Source organism: Astatotilapia calliptera, chromosome 10 (assembly GCF_900246225.1).
Source record: "Astatotilapia calliptera chromosome 10, fAstCal1.2, whole genome shotgun sequence".
NCBI lineage: Eukaryota > Metazoa > Chordata > Actinopteri > Cichliformes > Cichlidae > Astatotilapia > Astatotilapia calliptera.
Window position 1 is genome coordinate 19,623,586 of NC_039311.1, and position 20,277 is coordinate 19,643,862.

Consider the following 20,277-nt stretch of genomic DNA (forward strand, 5'->3'; position numbering starts at 1 on the left):
TGAAATTCTGAAAGAGAGATCGAAGAAAACAAACAATGACTAGTTTTCATTAAAAACATTCTTTAATCAAAATATGCAACTGTGTTTCTGATGTCCATCCTTTTCACCACATGAATGAGTGGTGGTTGTGTCCTGATCATATATGAACATCCGCACACGCACACACACTTATTCACACGCACTCTCACGCACAGGCTGACTACTTATAACATGATTAATCTGATTGTTCAGTGAAGCAGAGTGAAATAAAGAATATGATCCAGCAGCAGCAGCTTGGTAAAGCATCCAGTCATGTCCTCTGAGTGCCTCAAGAGGGAGAACACATCTGCTTGCTAACCAACTACACCAAACTTCCTTTATGGCTGTTTGTATACCGACTTTATCCCCTGACGCAAGCATTCTTGACTGATTTACTATCATGTATTTAAATGAAGAATTTCTGAATAACTCTCAGTACTGTTAAGTGTCTTTTTGAAATGTCTAAATTGAAAACATATGCTGTGAAAGTACACGCGTAACCCTGTCGCCTTATACGAAGAATTCTCTGTGCTGAACCAGCTTTGCCAAAGAGCAGAACTTGAATGGAAACTGAAACACAGAAACATTCAAATATCAGTGTTGCTAAGAAAACCCATTTTAGCCATCTGACAAAGTTCTCTTTTTGCTGTTTGGTTTCCATAGGAACAGTTAAAAAAGACTTCAAAAAAGGTCAAAATTTCAATGTGTAAAAACCAAAAGGATTAGTCTTTTCTCAATCCAAGAGTCCTTATGCTCCAGCAGATGCCTAATATCAGCCCAAACAAAGTTCTCAGCAAAAAATGTCTGAGAAGCGAAAAGAGAAGAGAAGAGAAGAGAAATCAGCTTCTTTTGTGTCCCTTGTTATCCTCCAACTTTTATACTATCACATCACTGGTATGCCCCGTTCCAGGCTGCCAGTTTGGGAGCATCAATCCTCCTCCGGCGTGGGCTCTTGTGGCAGTGCGGCTACTTCTTCTGCTGCCACTGGCCCTGATGTTTCTGGTGTAGTTTCAGGCTCTGGTGGTGGTCGCTGGCTGAGGATGACCTGCACTACATAGTCTCTTGAGATGTTGAGTTGGTCCAAGCGCAGTCTGTCTGTCAGGGGCCGCCCTGAGAAAAACCAGCGTTGCGTTGCGGCAGGCACGCCCTCCTGACTTTGTAGACGCCGCTTCATTATGCCTACTGTGTCCGTGGAACGGACTGCCAGCCGGAGGTCGCGACCCGTGGAGAGGCGAAGCCGAAGCTGGCATTCCCCTCCTGTGCCAGGCTCACCGGCGCTGCCCAAGGACGGGTCGGTGGTTCCGGAGTCAGGATCTGAACCGTCGGGCTCATCGGAGCGTTCCTCGATCATGTTGACGGGGGGAGAGAGGCAGTAGACTGGCAGCTGGTATCGATTCCCCAATTCATCGTAGCATTCGGTTAGAGCTCCTGGAAGAACGGAGAATATAACCAATTAATTCAATATACCGGTATTTAAAAAAAAAAAAAAATCTAAATATTAATTTGGTTAATAAATCAAATGAAAGCTACAGATTATGGTTTGCAGGAATTGCCACTGTCAATAAATCACATTACAATATAAACAGAAGTGTAAGAGCTCGGTAAATGATTAACTCGGAGCTTCCAATGCAGAGCCATAAAACACTAAAGTGAACAGGAGGGTCATTTCTAATTTTTCCTTTTCGTAACTCTTCATGGACTACTTGTCTAAACAAAAAAGTTCTAATATATAGATATATATACCTTGCTGTGCATGAGATGGAATACTTTCTGTTTAAAGAAATCTATTAGTCATTTGTAATAAAGTGAAAGTTAAAACATTTTTTCCCATTCAACAAAGCCAAAACCTGAACTATGCTTCATAATACCCTGGATTGATATGAAATGGAGAAATGAGAGTCATACAAATAGAAAATAAAGATTGTAGGGGGACAGACTGTGGAAGCAGGAGAAAAGGGAAAGTCTCATCTTGGACTAAAACATAACGAAACATTATGTAATTTCTGTGATTCAGACTCTGACAATAAAAGAGTTGGTGGACAGAAAGTGGGAATTATAGCATACTGAAGAGGTTGTGTCCACGAGTAAAAATGTAAGCCATTCTGTTCACGAGGGGGATTCCTGACAGATACATACCCTGCAAAATAATTCAAAGTGACTACTTTTCATACCAAAAAACTAAAAGGTCATATTTATTGTGGATTAACAAAAACAGAAGATTAAGTTGATGATGACATCCAAAAAGATGAAAAACTCTCCCCACAAAAGTGAGAAGACCGCCTGACCACGGTTTCTTCTAAATGACATTTTAAAAAAAAGGTCACCTTGCTGCTGTTGCGCTGTTTTATGACTTAAACCGAAGCACGATCCACCCGAGAGTAGCAGTGAGTTTTCCTGTAACCAAAACCGAGATGAGTTAGCAGAAGCCCAGAAAAGTTCTCGCTACTCTCTAGATGATGACAACTTTGGCCTCGGTGAGGACATGAAAGTAACTCTTGCCTTCAAGAAAAGTGCAGAGTTCATGTAATTGTGAAGGAATAAGGTGGCAAAAAGGCTGGTTTCTGGCACGTGTAGCCCACTGCGTAGCAGCAATCACCAAAAACCACCACAAAACGAAAGTGCAGCAATTATTTCAACCACAACCACACTATTATATATTGTGCAGGAGTCTACATAAATAATTGGTGAGCATGTTTAAATATTTTATAGCTCTCTGCTTTTATCAGGTACATAAAATAAATATAAATTTGAGCAAATAAATCTACAGTTGAGCTGTCCTACCTCCGATATTTCAGCACACCAACTAAACAGTTGTTTATTTAGGCTCCTTCTATGTGGGACAACAGAGAGCGCACAATATGAAGAAGTAGTGATAGCCAGCATCACAAAAGGCTAAGATAAATATTAGTTTTAACATGGCTCAATGAAAATGTATAAACAGGATCTGGAAAGGATCTTCCATTGATTTTTTTCCCTTCAACAGCTATTTATTTTTCAGCTGCAGAACACCAATGTATTCCAGATGGTACTGATGCTTTTGGTTGTGGCATTTCATCAAAACAAAAACAAATTCCACCCACAAGGTGGAATTAGCCTTGTACCAAATTTTAAAGAATGAATCTTATGACAAAAGCAAAGAAACATGTTGTTGAAGTGCTTGCTGTGCTGCATATCCCCCCCAACACGTTTTGAATTTTAAAGGATGAAAATATAAGTGATGTGAATCCGTAAATCCTTCCATCCTTACAAGGATATTCAAAACTGCGTGGGAATTTGCCCAACCAGCCTACATGCATTTTATGGACTTGGAAAAATCAAATGACCGCATCCCTCGGGATGTCGTTTGAGGGGTGCTTTGGGAGTATGCGGTATTAGCCCATAAGTGCTTAAAGAGTTGGCCTCATGCCCCTGATACCTCAAGACAGATGAGCAGCACAAAATGGATGGATGAATGGCTAATGACAGCAAATGGCTCCAGAAAAGATGCTCTATAATTTCCTTATGTTTTCTAAAGACAAAGACTTGAATCTCATTTCAGTGTTCACAGAGCAACTTTCAATGACCACAAAATTTGTTTTCAACCTTTTTTTTTTCTTAAAAAAAGCAAACAAAAAACAACAACAACCAAAACAAAAAACTTAAACTCTTAAAAAAAAAAAAAAAAAAAAAAAAAAAAAAAAAAAAACAGTGAAAGGGGAACCCATCAGATGATGCATCTCTAATACGATAAAAGTCTCCATTATGAATTAAGTGGGGATTTGGAGAAACTAATCCATTTCCTGAATGGCACCAACAAAGTCTCAGCTAGTAATGGTAATGCAATTTTAAAGGATTTTTGAGGATCGCTGTTTGGTCCCATAGTGAGCAAACATTTTCTTTTTACCATGCTGGTGCAGACTAAATATAAACAGCTACTGAAAAGACAGGAATAAAGCGAATCCTACAGATTACAGCGATTGTTTTATTCTGGTGTCACAAAAATACCCTGGCTTTTCTTTAGCAACATCAACACGTGTGTGTAAAACTAATGATGGCTTCGTCAGCCTCAGCTGTACTCTGGATTTCTTAATATTTAACTTGCTAAGAGTGATAACTAGGATGTTGGACATAATAAAATTGCTTTAAATTTGTGAATGTGTTGTTTCTTTCTCATGCGTTTCCTTTGCTGCAGACCTAGAATGGTGGCCTGATGTTCAAGATAAGCCTTTTCACATCAAACAAAACGCAACTTCAATTTGTTTCTTAAAACCTATTAAACAGACTTCACAGCCAACCACACATAGCCAAAAGATTTAAGCAAACTTGCCTTTATTCTGCTGCACAGAACACAGTCATTTCCCTTGTGGGACCAGTTAAGAATCCATCCATCTTTCCCTCTATCCCAATTGTACAACATGTGATGTATTAAATGTGATGAAAACATTTAGGAATGTCAGTTCTGATTCCTGTATGCTGCTCAGTTTAAGTGTAAAGCAGTACTGGAAGACCAAAAGTGTCCTGGTGAACAAGGGCAGAATGGTGAAAGAAATTTGAAATCAATGCTTTGCATGACTGACTGAGAAAATGTAAATGTGTGAGTGGTGAAAATATTTAAGTGTTGTGTCTACTCTCTGCACTGCACTGCTGGTAGAGTGAAACAATGATGTCAGGTCTAGAGAATCCACAGCTGCAGCCCAGCAGGACCTGATCTGACCTAGCCAAACTACTGAGAGGAATCAAGTAGACATTGTAAGGCACTGACATGAGGTTCTTAATGGTACTTAAAATATACATATACAGGTTTTGCAGTCAGGTGACCACTAACCATCATCAACTTAATAAGGCCCCAGTTACCTAAGGCCGAGAGGTAGGTCAGTGACCACTTAGCAACCACTGGTCGCTAGGGGAAAAATTCGAAAAATGTCCCAGACCAGCTGGCAAAAACCTCATTGCGACTGCTTCGGTCCCTTCCTGTGGTCTCCAAACAGTAGTGAAACTGTGAGAAGAAACCAGAAATGGGACAGCATCCGTCTTCAAAGTAAAAGCTCTGCCTCTTCGCTGCAGCAAACCATCGTTTCCAGTCAGTGTTTCACTACTGCTTGACTGTGTTTGCAGCCAAATTGGTGTTTTCCACAGAAAATACAGGTAACTGTTCCAATCTGCTGGTGACCAAAGCAATCACCAGAATGTTTTTGGTGCAACACCCTCTTTGGAACCAATTTCACCAAGCAACTGGCAGAATGGGCTATAATGCATCATGGATTGGCCTCACCAGAGACCCAGAACTCTGAACATTATTAACATTGTGGGATCACGTTGACATACAACAGACCAAGGGGGAGCAAACATCTAAAGAAGGGCTTTTAATGTCCTCCAAGAAACTATTCCTGAAAACTACTTAAAGAAATTACAAGAAAGCTTGCTTATTAAAGTTCAGGCTATGCTTAAAAATAATATTCCCTTCCAAGCTTGGTAGAATTATACAAACTCTGTTTTTGCCTTGTGCCCTGTATTTCTCTGTATGTTTGCATGTTTCAACAACTCTGCATCTATTTCCCATTTTTCAAGTAAAATATAAAGAAATGAGGGATTCTGCACAGAACTGTATTATTTTTGTGAAGTTTGAAGAATTGGGAACAATAAAGAACGATACATCCACGCGTAGAGAGCCTACTGCAGCAGCTTATTATAACAGCTTGTATTTGGGCTTCCTGAATTTGAGCCACATATATTTTATAGATTTGTTCTAAGAGAATGCTCTTGTGTTTTGAACTCTTTGGCATACTTAGGTGACTTATTACTTCCTCCTTTCAGCAGAGCAAGAACATGCCCCTTATTTATTATTTATGGGTTACTTCTGCAGCACTTCCTCGCAGCTAAAGCCTAAACTCTAAAATGTGGTCACTGAAAATCACTAAGAGGTTCTTTTATAGCAGGCTGAATTATATTGATGCTTTATAATCGCTCTATTTACTTCCATGTTCACTAAAATGTCAATTGTAGTCTGTGACTTTAACAAGGACAGCAAAGAAGGCACTTACATAAACAAAATGCTTCAGTAATATGTGGCAAAGTTTGCTTCCTGTTTATGAAACTTATCAGAGGGCAATCTAAAGACACTTCCTGGGGAAGCAGCCTCCCTTTGCTTCTCTGTTCTATGTAAATTTAACCTCTTTACATTGAAGAGCTACTATTTAGTAGCTGCGTGTGGTACTGAATGCTGACAGGTGGCATGAAGTAAAAGCTCTGTATCGTGAGTATTCGAAGGGGAGATTTTGACTTTGACATTTCAGTGTCCCATTACAGCTATTTTTCAGAAAATAAAGCAAAATCTATGACTTGTCAACTAGACCCATCACTGTGGAAATGTGTGTTACCATGTGGCAGTGTGATGCTGGCTCCGTCAAGGATTGCCTGAGCCAGCAGGTGGTCATTGCTCTCAAAGGCGCTGGCCGCAGCCCGCAGCGCATCCCAGATCTCCTTCCGGCCTTCGAAAGCTGGCGCCGTATCCCAGAACTCATCTCTTTTGCTGCGCAGCTGGCCTTCAGTCATCGGGTAGTCACTTTTCCATTTAGGCCGCTCTCTCTTCAGGGGCTGGTTACGCCCTAGAGCCACTGGGAGCGGCAAAGAGAGGGAGAGGAAAGGGGGGATTTAGAGAGAAAATGCAACTAATAAAAACAGGAAGACTGACGCAGACTGAAAATTGAAGAACCAAACAGAAATATTGAAAAAGACTCTCATAAAAGTGAGGGAGGGAAAGAGGAATCAAAGGTGTGAACCAAAATGGGAATAAACGGAGGAAGCAACAAAGAGAAGAAGGAGTAAAGGGGAAATACCAAGAAAAGGAAAGAAGACAAACAAAAGCAATTTGGATGTAGGGAAGAGAAAGTAGACAGATGTGGGATCCAAGATGAGAAAAGATGGGAAATCCACAGAAGATAAAAATGAGAAGTAGAGATTATGAGTAAGGAGGAAGCAGGCATAACAAAAGTTAGGATTCACTGGAAACAAAACAAGACTTTCAGCTTTGCTCATAAACACAAGCATGATTCAATTGTCAATTAAAAATGGGCCTACACTATAATATAAGGTCTAAATGAAGCATTTAGACAAAGTGAAGCTAAAAATGTATTGGTACTAAACCCAATTAAATGGTTACGGTTCTAGCATCTAACAGCCCTCCGGCTGCAGCGTGAAGGCAGGTGAGTAACACCATCTGGATCACCGCCGAAGGGGCCGACACACAGGACAGCGTGTATGTTTGAATACACAACACAGACAGGGAGGTGCGAGCAAGCTGATGGATCAAGGTGTTGAGTTACACCTGCTGGTATACACGAACCCTGATGATCATGTGGCAAAGTCGAATAACACCAACCTTCAACTGACTTTAGTAAGACAAGCCTCTAGCCGTGCTACTTTTAATACTTGCTTGAACTTGCTGAAAAGACTTCCCGTTTGAAATAAGCTCATTAGACAGGTTACAGTACACAGCGTTTAGTAGGTTGAGGGGGACCTAGTTGGACAGGTTTAGCCTTTGATATTTCAGGGAGGAGGAAAACAATGCAGCAGCTGTACAGTAAACAGATAGCAACACAGATAAACATACATTAAAGTTCCTCTCCTGGTGCTGACCTTCAACTCTTCTCAAATACTGTAAACCACTTCCCAGTGCCAATGAAATTCATACATAGGTGCTCAATGTGAAAATTATTCTGAAGAATAGTAAACTGCACAAGGTTTAGTACATGTTGATGTATCATAGTTGAAATATATTTTATGGATTGAGTTCAACAGCGTTAGAAACTGTGCTTCAAATTAACTTTTTGACTCACCAGGCAAGAAAACTGGAATACACTAAAAACAAAACAAACAATATCCACCAGCAAAGTGACAAAGATTTATGCTGAATAAAGAAGAGCCCAGAGCAAAACTGAAGCCAAATTCTTGTGAATCGTTAAACGATTAATTAACTTACTAATCAAACATAAAAGTAAAAATCCTGGATGCTTAACCATTTAATCAACTTAACCCTCTTAAACTGTAGGCTCTTTATCTCAATTATCCACTTCTTCACACAGCCCATAAAGTCCTAATCATCTGCTCATTGACTAGTGTTAATGATTGCTTACATGGTAAAGGACAGAAGAAAAATGTCAGGGAGGGAGTCAATAGCTCAGACAGCAGCTGTGCGACGCTTGCTTTATAGTACTACGTTTGTGCCTGTTTACCTACACAGAGCAAAGGGGTACACAACCAAAGCAAAAGTACTCCCCTTCAGTCTTCCAATGACCCAACAGCACGTAGACTGGTGTCTAAGATGCTATGTATAGATTAGTTGAAAAGTGAACACTTATTGTTATTTTTAACATTTAATTTTGCTTCAGGCCTTTGTTGATCTGTATTGAGAACAGCACAAAAAAGGGCTGTTTGTGACACTGGCCCCTGACGACAGTACACAGCTACAACATGTAAGTGACGGTCTGAAAAGGTGTCTGTAGGCTCTGCGTAACGCGTGATTTTGACTTCTGTGGGAATTCTACGTATTAACTGGAAACTCCTCGTAACCCTGCGTTTCAACCTTCCACGCCATTCAAGGTGCTGTGGGCTGCGTTGGGTTATGTAGAAGGTTATGGTGTATGGTTAAAAGAACTTTCCAGTTATGTCGTAAGTTACCACATAGATTTCCCACAGAAGTCTAAATCACGCATTGGTTTGAGCCATGAGCGTGTGCTTATCAAACTCAGAACCAGAACACATGTAAGTGAGTAGGGGAAAAAGCAACCCACAATTATTTTGGTAGCACAGTGGTACAGCAGTTAACGCTGAAGTGCTCTGGGTTAACTTGTGACTCTTAATTGCACATAGGCATCAATGTGAGCAGGAATGGCTGGCTGTCAACTGTGATAGTCCTGGAATAGACTGGGAACTTGACCACTGGGTACGATTGATCCACCTCTCCCGTGACCCTGAGCTCGATACTCGTTTACATTTATTTGGCAAACTGAAACTAACTACATTAGAAGGTTGTTCATTTTGGACCCTGATTAGAAAAGTTATGGTAAAGGGGTAGCATGAGCCTTTAGTGTGACAATGTCAAATGCTTATACTTGATTGCAAATATGGACAGATGGAGATCCGACGGCCTGACAGTCATTCCTTCTTTTGTTAAAAGTGGCTTAAGACTCGCTTAAGTACTATATATTACAATAGTCAGGATTCTTCTTTGGCTCTAGCTCCAGTTTCTTAGAGGGGCGCCAGACCCAACACAGGTACAAAGCAGTTCCAAGGCGGAAATGCTCAACTACGAAGTTGAATTGCTTTTTTTGTTCCTGATTTATCTTTAGAGGAAAATATAACTGTGCCAGTTTTCATTGGACAGGCTCTTTAAACAATTTTATGTGATTATACAAAACATTAGCAAAAGTACCAAACAATCAGTAACATCAGGAACATAAAAGCATTTTAGTGCGTCATTTAGCTGTAATCATTTTCTAGCAGTGCATGCCTGAATTCCTGCGGATATGCTCTCATGTTATGAACTTGTCTGCATGACTCTGTCCATAAGTCTTCATTAGCCTGCTTTCCACATCGTCTGTCAGCCAATAATTCACGTATATCTTTAAACAGTAACCTACTTGGGTGTCATTCAGGAAGGATTTATGTAGGCCGGTATGTACAACAATTTAACATAGAAATTTCTGCAATGTAAACCTGCCTACGAGATCTGATTTAGTGACACATAAATGTGCCTATGTTGAACTGAACTGCGTTGTTCCTGCTTGCTTGTCTGCATCCGTTTAACGCTGCATCGTCTCTTGATCCTCCACATTTTACAGATACCGCTGCTGTTCATACCCAATATCTAGTCAGGGAGGAAGCCTGAAAACTGGCAAAGACAGAAGCAGAGGCAACGAGGGAATGAATAAAGGAAACCAAGTTTTATCTCAGCATCTCTAAGTCTCCACCCCCCACCCACATGACCAACTGTATTTACCGCTCTGTAATTAAAATAACTCACTGGCTATGAGCAGAACTCATTTTCAGATCAGACAAACCAGGAAACAACACTAAGGAAGTTGTGTACAACACCTCAAACTACAAGAAGGGGCTCTCCCCCCCCCCCTCTTTTTTTTTTAAGATTCACACCATTTAAACGCAACAATTCCCCTTAAACCCCACCCAGAGCTTTTATAGTTGACAAAGCACCCTTCTTTCACTGTGCACCCTATCCATATCACCAACGTAAACTATCTAATAAAGGGAATATGTACTACAGCATGCATTCATAGACAGTGTCGCACTCAATTTCTCACTGCTCGAGCTGTCATCCCTACTATGCTTTGGGACTGCATGCAACTCCATTTATTGCTCAGTAAATAAAACTAACCTTTACCTTGCAGTTTTGTGCGATATATCACTTTTTGCTCACACTTTAAGTTTCGCTTTTAGTCATAAAGCTACAGTTTTGACACCTCCTCCACTCTTCCGACCACTTTTCAGGACACAGCATGACCCGACACCTCGCTCACAACGAAAACAATCAATAATAATAATAATAATGATAAATATAAGACAAGATCAGCAGCTGCCATATGTGCACCCCTACTCGAGCTGTCAGTAACTTCAAGTTGTGCAGAGAATCTGGGCATAATTCAAATCTGAAATCACACTGAATCACGCCTGAGCGCTCCCCTTGCATGCCATTGCTGCCTGTGACCCATATTTGTTATGCAGAAAGCTAGCAAGCTAACTAGCTACGTTTTAGCCGGCTAGCTTAGTCAACACCAAAGAACAAAGGGAGGCAGACTGGCACAGTCAATGTTTCCCACTTTGTAAAGTAGAGAGCAGACGAGGCGTCGTTTGCCGTTTTAAGGCCAGGTGCATGGAGGGAGACACCCGGCAGGACTGCTGTCTGTCTTCGGCTCTGTCTGGCTCGGATATTAAAAGGAAGGGAAGAAGACCTCCAGTCAGGACAACATGCAGGGAGCCTGGAGGAAGCCCTTCGTAAAAAAAAGGAAAAAAGAAATGCAAGCTTGTGGCCAATAAAAGACGTCGACAAGCCCCGCAAGTTACCTCCAGTGCCGTCCGAGTTCTCGTTTAAGCTGCCCGAAGAGTCGTGGTGGCTCCCGACACAGCCACCCATGGATGTTTCAGCAGAGCAGCCCGGGCTAGGTAGCTCACCCCCCGGCCCACAGCTACAGCTACATCCACTACCCCTGTCTCGTTTTTCTCTCTCTCTTCCCCCCTCCCCTCCCTTTCTCCCTTCCTCCCTCCTGTCCTCTCCTTCCTCCTCGTTTCCTCCCGTCTTTCCCTTTCTCCTTGCGTCCTCCTTCCCTCCTTCTCTCAGCATAGACTGAGCTCAGCAGGCATGATCTTCTTCGTGTTTTTCGGCGGCGCAAGAAGGTCTGAGAGAGGTTCACGTCGTAGCAAGGTGACCGAGGTAGGAATGAAGGAGAGAAAGAGAGGGGCCGAAGGAGGAAGAGATATAGACAAAGGACAGAGAACAAAGGAGAAGTGCACCGTGCAAAACAAAAGAAAACAAAAGATAATCTTTAGGGTATGAAATGTTTGCTTTGGACTTTGGACTCTAGTGATGTTAATGCATTTTGACACATCTCATATCATGTTTTATGAGAAGCTGTTTGCTGCACATCAGCAGTCACATCAAAATGTTCACCCTCTATTATTATTATTTATTATGTTCTCATTCATTCAGCTGTGCTGCCTATTATATTCTAATTTCCACTCGATTTAATTTTATTATTCAATATATATTTTTTTTAGTTTTAATGCACAAAATATTGTTGATTTTGTGTTGCACGTTTTTTTTTTTTTTTTTACTCTGCTCTTCTTCCTGCATGGGAGGCTTTCATTAGTGAAACTAGTTTGGTGTTTTAGACACACATTTTAGATTTCTTAAGTTGTACACAAACTGGATTTTACCCTACAGAGCATAATGAAAGCAGTTGCAGTTGCAGTCAGAAGTTTGTATACACTCATCATGGTTATGATTTCTTTGATCAATTCTTTTTCCAAATAGGAAAGTGGTACAGAAGTACTACAGGAGTAAAGGTGAGGCTTTCAAACCTAACAACACTCTACCAGGCGTCAAGCCTGGTGGTGGTAGCATTATGCTATGTGGCTGTTTTGCTGTCAGTGGTACTGGTACATTGCATAAAGTGGATGGAATAATGAAAAAGGATGACCACTTCCAAATTCGTCCACTTCGCCTCACATCAGCAGCTAGAAGGGTGAAACTTGGTTGTTCCAACGGGACAGTGAGCCCAAACACACCAAAGCTAGGTTCTGGAGTGGATAAAACAGGCTAACATTAAGGTTTTAGAATGGCCTTCCTAAAGCCCCGACCACCAACCTATTGAAAATTATTGGAGAGTTCTTTAACGGTTGGTCCTTGTCCGGAAACCAACCAGTTTAAATGAAGTTGCTCAAATATCCAACTAGAATTATGCCAGAAGCTTGTTGATGCCTAGCAAAAGCATCTGGTTGACGTGCAACTTGCACCACCAACCAAACATTAGTGGGAGTCTATGTATATATTTGAGTCTGTGTTTATACTTTTGACCTTGTGTGGATTCGAGAAAATTCAAAATGAATTCAAACTTGTTTCTTTAAATTCATTAAATATGTAGGCTGTACAGTCATTATACTGTGGAAAAAGAATTACCATGGCATTCATGCCCGATGAGTGGATGTAAACATCTGACCACAGCTGTATTGTGTTACAGTTCTATTCTGTTCTCCTCAGTCGTTAGACCGTCTGTAGTTCTGTTGCAATAACGAAACAAAAACCACACTTAAACTTTATTGCAGATAGAAAAATATTGTCATAGGGTATTCTGAATGTAGTTCTGCTTTTTCTATTCTTATATACTTCCCTCTTTTCAGCTTATGCCACTGTCAAAATATATCAAAATATATTACATCAATTGTTTCAGGTTTTAACACCCAAAATGTTGTTGAGTGACTGTTGCATAGATTCTGTTCTATTGTACTCTGGACACTATCTTTGGGACTGTGCTAAAGAGATCTATGTGTAATTTGATGCACTAGAACACACACCCACACCCGCATGCACATGCACATGCACATACCCACACAGTCACTCACGTGTTTCTTAACACAAACACAGAACAGCAACAGGATAGCGAGGTTAGTTTTACAACAAAGCTGTCTGGAATTTCAGTTATTTCCCATTGCTAGGAACTGAAAGAAGATGCTCGTGTAGGATCGAGCTTAGTTGGAAGCCCTTCGCTAACAATCTGCGTGACCTAAATGATGTAATATGATGTAACAAGTTCCTGGATTTGACTTTCCTCTGAATACTTAAGATCAAGGTCATAACAGGACATTCAGCAGAATCTTCTGTACTGCCTTCTATATGTAGACCGTTTCATGATGTAAATGACTGATCTTTGAATTTTATGCTCCCATGCTTCATTCAGGGAGTGCTAAAGATGGCTGAGAGAATCGGTTTTGTTGGACATGTTGCCTTTTTTAAGCCACTCGCAAACGTTACAGAAACTCGTACATGTCACAGAACCTGAAACCCACACTGTTACGACCATGCCCAATGATGGTTAAACGGAAACTCATAAAAGCGTGCAGTTGTGTGGTTCCAATTAAAATCCCAGACTTGGCTGTTGGTCTTCTGAAGCATTGTTAGAAGTCCCAGTAAGCTGTGAACTGTTTCACACAGTCACTTCACACTCAAGGCAGAAATAAGCCGTTGACTAAACACACAAGTGTGACCACCTTACTTTGAGAACGGCAGTGACCTCTAGTGACATGGTTTACTCTAACGTCATGATTACATTAGTCATAATGGTAAATTGGTTTGATTTATTTTACAAACTAAATGAGTAGTTTGAGTATTTTGTAAGAAGAGAGACTTAAATAGTTTATTGGCAGTTAAAAAGCAGGCAGGGAGACACAGTGCCGATATAGCAGAGATCTGATGCTTCAGATTACATATACCAGATGAAAATAGCATATCCTGCTTATGTGCAAGTGTCAAACCGCAGTGAATCTTATCTGTAACAAGGAGAAAGTAAAACGTGTGACCTTTAACACTACAGAGACTTGCATGATTTTAGTCGAACTACTATCTGTTCTTGTACATTTCTCTATCTGCCTCTTGATTCTTTGCGTTCTCATTTTATCTTTGTGCACAGTAGATGGTGCTGGTGGAACTAAAGACTGGGGTACTCTGCTTACACCAAAATAGAGTGTCTGTGTGTGTGAGACACACAGGTCAGAAACCTGGTGTAATAGAGACGCGTTTGCACCTTTGAATAGAGAATAATATGAATCTGCTGGTATGGTCTATATGCAACTCTTAGAACCATAGATTTTTCAGACTATATTGTCTAATCTTATAACAGCAGCAACATTTGTGTCAGTATATTTGTTAGGACTCACGTATTCTTTAGCAAAAAACACTGTTTGAGTTCATTAATAAAACCTTGTAATGTTGGCTGAAAAATTACAAAAACTGCAAATGGCAGTTAAAGTTGTTCATTCTGACCTCTGAGAACATAATTGTTCTGCTGACTCTGTTAAATAAGGCTTAATTTTTCAAGCTGGAAAAAAACAGGAGTAAAGTATAGATTTTTTTTAGGCTGACCAGCAGGCTTTGCTTTTCTTTATCTGACAGGTCTCTCTAATCTTTATCTCTGTGGCTTCTTTTACTGTCTTCTGTTCATTTCCTTCAACACCCCCTTTTCCTTCTACTTCTTTAATGTAGCTGACTGAAAGCCGGCACAGGGATTAATGGCTTGTCACTGACTGATTGATTGATTTATTCTTGCGCTCACTCAGTGCCTGACTGGCTATTTGAAGATGTTCAGCTTTTCCCATCTGTGTTGAAGATGGGGCTGCTAGCGGACCCATTGATTTACTGTTATCTGTGGAGCGCTACCCCCTTTTGGATAAAAAGCCACAGTGTACTTGAAAACGGCCAGAGAGAGGCAGGGCTGCTTGAAGCTTTTAAACTCATTCACAGCCAGCTGTGTGTTTGAAGGAGACTAACAGACAGCACACAGTTGATTGTCCTTTCATTGATTTACAATTAACTGCTTTGTCTGACCAGACTGCAAATCTACACCACACCACAGTGTCACACACTTTGAAACGAGCCAGAAACAGGATGGGACAAAAGAGGGAACAAAAAGGTGAAACGGTGAGGGCTGACAATCAGAATGAGCACGAGAGAGGCAGATAGCCTGGCTGTGAGAGATTCAGGTCAAGTTGGCCCTCGGGATAAAAATGGCCTTTAGCAGATATAATACTCTAGATGTACAGAGGATTCAAGCTGCTATAATAAAAGAAAATCCAAGAAGAAACACCAAAAATATTTTTAAAATAAAATGAAGCATTTGTTTTAAATGTCATGTGTATTTATTTATATTTATGCTAATTCTCAGATTTAGATCATTTGCTTATTTTTTATTTAAGTGCCACATTTCTCTGGGCGTCTCCTGACTGTAGGCCAACACTTCTATTGTGAGTTATTCTGCAGGGAACCTTTGTAGAGCCCAGAACATAACCTACGTAAGTGACCCATCGTCGTTGCCAGCATTTGTGTTTGTGCGTGCTGCATTATGTGTTAATTAAAATGTGCTCGTGTCCCACTGTTTCATATGCGGTGCCATCGGATAGAAAAAACGTTAATCTTTCCTTATACTGAGGTGATGATCTGTATTCTTTTGCTAATAAATTCAAAAAGTTTGAAAAAGTAACATGAAACGCACAGGAGGAATCGACAGTGCCGAACAGACACAGAGGGACGTATGTTTGGCTGTTTTGGTCCACCATAAAGATGGAGCAATAACGATCACTCTGTCACTTTGTTTCACTAAACATCTCTAAACAAAATAATATCATTCTTTCACATTAGACACATTTGTTGAAGGAGATGTCTGAAAACAGGACAAAAGTCCTGACAAAAATGTAGAACTGTTTACTTTGTTCCACACATACTGTAAATGCTCGTTGTTTTAAAATAACATTCTCCAGTAGATCTTCTATTTATCAGCAGCTGATCTTTGGTAGATCTTTAATGGCTTAAATCCAGATTATTTCCCTAATAATAATAATAACAACAACAACAATAGAATAAAGGGATACAAACATGAATTGTAAATAGGAATAAAATGTGAAAAAAATGTGGCAGTGGAGCTGAACCGGTCTGTTAGAGAAGGTGCTCAGGGTTGGACTGGGTTGATGGATAACAGCTTGTTCAGTGACCTCCTCTCCACCACAGCTTCAAATGTGTCCAGTGTGGAGCCAATCGCAGAGCCAGCCTTTCTAATTAGTTTAGTCAGTGTGTTTGGTAACCAACTCCAGTGCTGCTCCCCCAGCAGAGCACAGCAAAGTGCACTGCACTTGTCACAGATGACTGACATCATTTTGCTGCACACATTAAAGGATCTCGGCTTCCTTAAGATGTAGAATCTGGTACAGAATTATAGAATTATGGTGAAATTGAAAAGTTCAATAACGGCAAAATACATTTTACTACGTGGCAAAAATGCTGGCTTTGAGGGTCAGAACAACACTGAGACAAGTGTTTGTATTAACGGAACAATGATATTGGCATCCAGCTACAGCAAGCATTGGAGTGGCTTTTGGAAGAAAAAAGCCTTTGAATCCAAGCCCAGGCTTTCTCATTCCCTTTGACAATCTATGGAGTGTTCAGGGAAACGCTCCAGAATTTTGACCCAAGCTGGGATAAATCCAGACATGCTAAACTGACACAGACAAGTCAAAGCTGCAGGTTTTTACAAAGCATTAGAGTTACCGAGCCATTTATCAAAAAAGCTGATCCTTTTAATACAGTTCAGCTTTTTTGTTTTTCATATTTTAACGTGTCTGTCCAAATGCGATCTCAGGGGTTAAGTCTGCAGTGTTATGTGATGTCGTCACCATTAATCTCAACAAAGGACAGCACAGTCATGAGACCATAACATGAGTCTGGCTCAGAGAAAGTCACTGTTGATACATCAACACAGCCATAATTAAAAGTTAAATGACCGTAATTACAGCTAAAATGGCCATGTTTGCATTGAAAGAGGAGGCTAGAGAGAAAAATGATGGGGGCTGATAGAGCTCTTACTAATTTTGGGCATTGCTGCTGTTGTACTGGTGACTTTGTACATCTTATCTTTCCATAGTCTGTCTTTCTTTCTTTTGTTGTCTCTTTCTCTCTCTCTCTCTCTGTGTGTGTGTGTGTGTGTGTGTGTGTGTGTGTGTGTGTGTGTGTGTGTATATGTGTGTGAGCACATCCCACACGGAGTAAAGCCCAAACTGAGACCTGTTTTGGTAAGGCTCAGTTTTGTAGCGGTTTATCAGTCCACTGGATGTGTCTTTAGTTTGTCACACCACATACACCATATGCTCCATAAACACAGGGATAAGCTCTCTTGTGTGAGGGTCCAAGCAGCCAAAGCAAAGAGGACACAGGCAAAAAAAATATCTTCAAAAAGGGTTTTCTTTATTTTAACCCTCAAAAAGTCCAAAATTAACAAAATTCAAAACCATACTTAGCAGGCCCATAAAACAGGTCAACTAAATATAACTCTACAAAAAGTAATTTCCAGAAACTTAAACAAAACAAAGTGAGACACAACTTAACTCACAAACTGACCTAATTAAAAAGACACATGAGGGTAGCTTTTATAATGATTTGGCCAAACCATTTGAACACAATAGGGGGGAAAACAAAAACACACACTAATATTAACTAAGCACAGAATAACCTAACTAAACCTAAAACACCCCTGCTCCTGGTAAGCCCATGGTTGGTCCTGCTGAGCAGGCATTTTGTCCCCAGAGTCCTCAGCCACACCTTTTGCCCAGACAGGAAACAGCCACCGCCCAAACCCAGGTAACTCAAAGAAAGAGAAACATAATTAATATAACAAAACATTTTAGAAAAACCATACAATGCTACTATGTGCGCGCCTCATAATTAGAGATGGACCGATCCGATATTACATATCGGTATCGGTCCGATACTGACCTAAATTACTGGATCGGATATCGGAGAAAAATAAAAAATGTAATCCGATCCATTAAATATCACGAAAGCGCCTCACAAAACTTGCAACACGCCCTAACTCACTTCAGAACGTTAGCACGTCGGACCTGTCAGTGGTCTGGATAGCATTTGGAGCTTCGCTAGCAACCCGGCATTTCATCTCCGACAAAGTTATCCCCGAGAGAAGTAAAGCAAGTGTGTAAGTCCATCTCTGAATGTTTGTAAAGCATTCCTGCTTTAAGCTTAACAAGCGACTGCCTCTTCTTGCTGCTACTTCAATCATGAAACTGCTTAACGATCAGCTGATCGGCTTTTCTGTCAGGAGTCCGTCTCTCTTGTTTGCTTTTGGCCCACTTTGCACCAGAAAGAGGAAACCAGCGGCTGAACAACAGCAGCACGTTTAAGCTTGATAAGCTGTTGTTAGAATTTATTTAATATTACTTTCTACACCAGGATCCTTTTCTATGTAGCTGACGGCTGGTAACTGTGCAGGGGCGCATCTAGCAAAGTTTAGCCAGGGGGGCCGATAGGGCATTAACAGGGAAAAGGGGGCACAAAGACATACTTTTCTTTCTTATTCTCATTTAAAATGTCTAGCTTTTAATAAATAATTATCCAAATCTTACACCCAAAGTTTTAATTTGATGTAAAATGAATAGAAGTCAATTACTGTATATAGTAACTATTAAGTCTAATATATATACCCTAGTAAGCTATAGTACTTTTTCCTTTGGTAAGGTACCATGTGTGCAGTCTGCAATTTTGTTGAAGAAAGATGTTGAATCTATTTAATATTTCTTGAAAAATAATTGATTTCTGTGCATTTTTTTTCACACTGCATCAAATTAAGGTTGATTACGTCGATTAAGCATCATGAGGTGGAGCGTGAGGGGTGGTTCCCTATTTTTTATTTATTTATTTTTGTTGTTGCTGGGAGTTGGAACCCTATTAGTTAGGTTGCTTAATATTTACGCTAAGTACTCTTTAAAATACCAGAATAGGGAGGATGGTGTAGGTTTAAGTTTATTAGATTGATCAGTATTGCTGAACTATGAAATATTTTTTTTTGCATACAGGTATAACAGAATAGCTTTAGTGTAGTTGTTGTTTTACACTTGAGTATGAACTTATACAAAATGCAGCAAGCTATTTGAAAAAAACAGTTTTGTTGATTAAAAAACACTATATCGGATTCATATCGGTATCGGCAGATATCCAAATTTATGATATCGGTATCGGTATCGGACATAAAAAAGTGGTATCGTGCCATCTCTACTCATAATACCAGTGTTAGGTTTAACCAAATGATTAATGAATTATATTAATGAAGAATACTGCAAAGCAAAATAATAAAGTGAAAAATGGACTAATTTACCCCTGTGTGGCTGCTGCCATCACACTTGATATACGCCTTAATGCTTTTTACATTGCAGTACATGTGTGTATATTTGAAGTTCAGCAGAAATATCGTTACATAACCTCTCTATTACAGTGTGTGATTTAGTATAGAGCATTTAAAGAACTCATCAGTAAATGACAAACTTAAGCTGCTATAAATTGCTATGCATTTTAACCCTTTTTTCCACAGCACTTGCTTCCACAGCCAAAGACTGATCATGCCGATCTGCCTAAAGAGCAAGACTGTTACTTTGACACGCCAATTATTTAAAAAAAAAAAATTGAGGACCGTGAAGTAGATAAACTTGAGCATTTTTCCAAACAGCTGCAGATGCTAGTGTTAACAGCCCGAGAGGCAGCAGAGGCTAAAAGGCTGTAGAGGATCAATCTTGTTTTGCAGGGCTAGTTTGTCTATTCACAGTCATAAATAAATGCTTTCTTCAGTCATCTGTCTGTGTAAGGGCTCAGCATTTACAACCATTCATCCACATGACCAAGAGAGATGTTATCATGCTCAGCAGAGCTTCAGGCGCTAACAGCAAGGAAATGAAAAGAAGGCTTGTACACAGCACTGTGCACAAGTTTTACGCACGTGAAGAAATACGGTTTAGGTGAAGACAATTTTTAAAAAATTACAGGAAAGGATTTTTTTTTTTTTAGTGTTCTTTGTACAGAGTACAATAAACAGAAAGAACATGAGAAAACAAAGATACACTTGATTGCAGTCAAGGGCCACTGCTCTGCATGCTTGTTCTTGTTTTTTCATACGAGTTGCTTACATATAGACGCTTTCTGGTCAGACTCTACACAAGCGGCAGATT

General features: G+C 40.2%; 1 protein-coding gene across 1 annotated transcript; it reads right to left on the minus strand.

Annotated features, from left to right (window-relative positions):
• Positions 1–43: 43 nt before the first annotated feature.
• ubtd2 (ubiquitin domain containing 2) lies at positions 44–11,469 on the minus strand. Its single transcript, XM_026182471.1, has 3 exons — positions 11,074–11,469; positions 6,375–6,611; positions 44–1,446 (listed from the first exon to the last, which is right to left on the minus strand). The coding sequence occupies exons 1-3, from the start codon at positions 11,348–11,350 to the stop codon at positions 947–949; spliced, it is 1,014 nt and encodes a 337-aa protein (XP_026038256.1). The 5' UTR covers positions 11,351–11,469; the 3' UTR covers positions 44–946.
• Positions 11,470–20,277: the final 8,808 nt, after the last annotated feature.

Excerpts from the sequence above, each read along its gene's own strand:
- ubtd2 (XM_026182471.1), bottom strand. The coding sequence starts at position 11,350 with ATGCTGAGAGAAGGAGGGAAGGAGGACGCAAGGAGAAAGGGAAAGACG. Across the intron at positions 6,612-11,073 it reads GAACTCGGACGGCACTGGAG|TGGCTCTAGGGCGTAACCAG; the intron begins GTAACTTGCGGG and ends TGCCGCTCCCAG. Across the intron at positions 1,447-6,374 it reads CAGCATCACACTGCCACATG|GAGCTCTAACCGAATGCTAC; the intron begins GTAACACACATT and ends CCGTTCTTCCAG.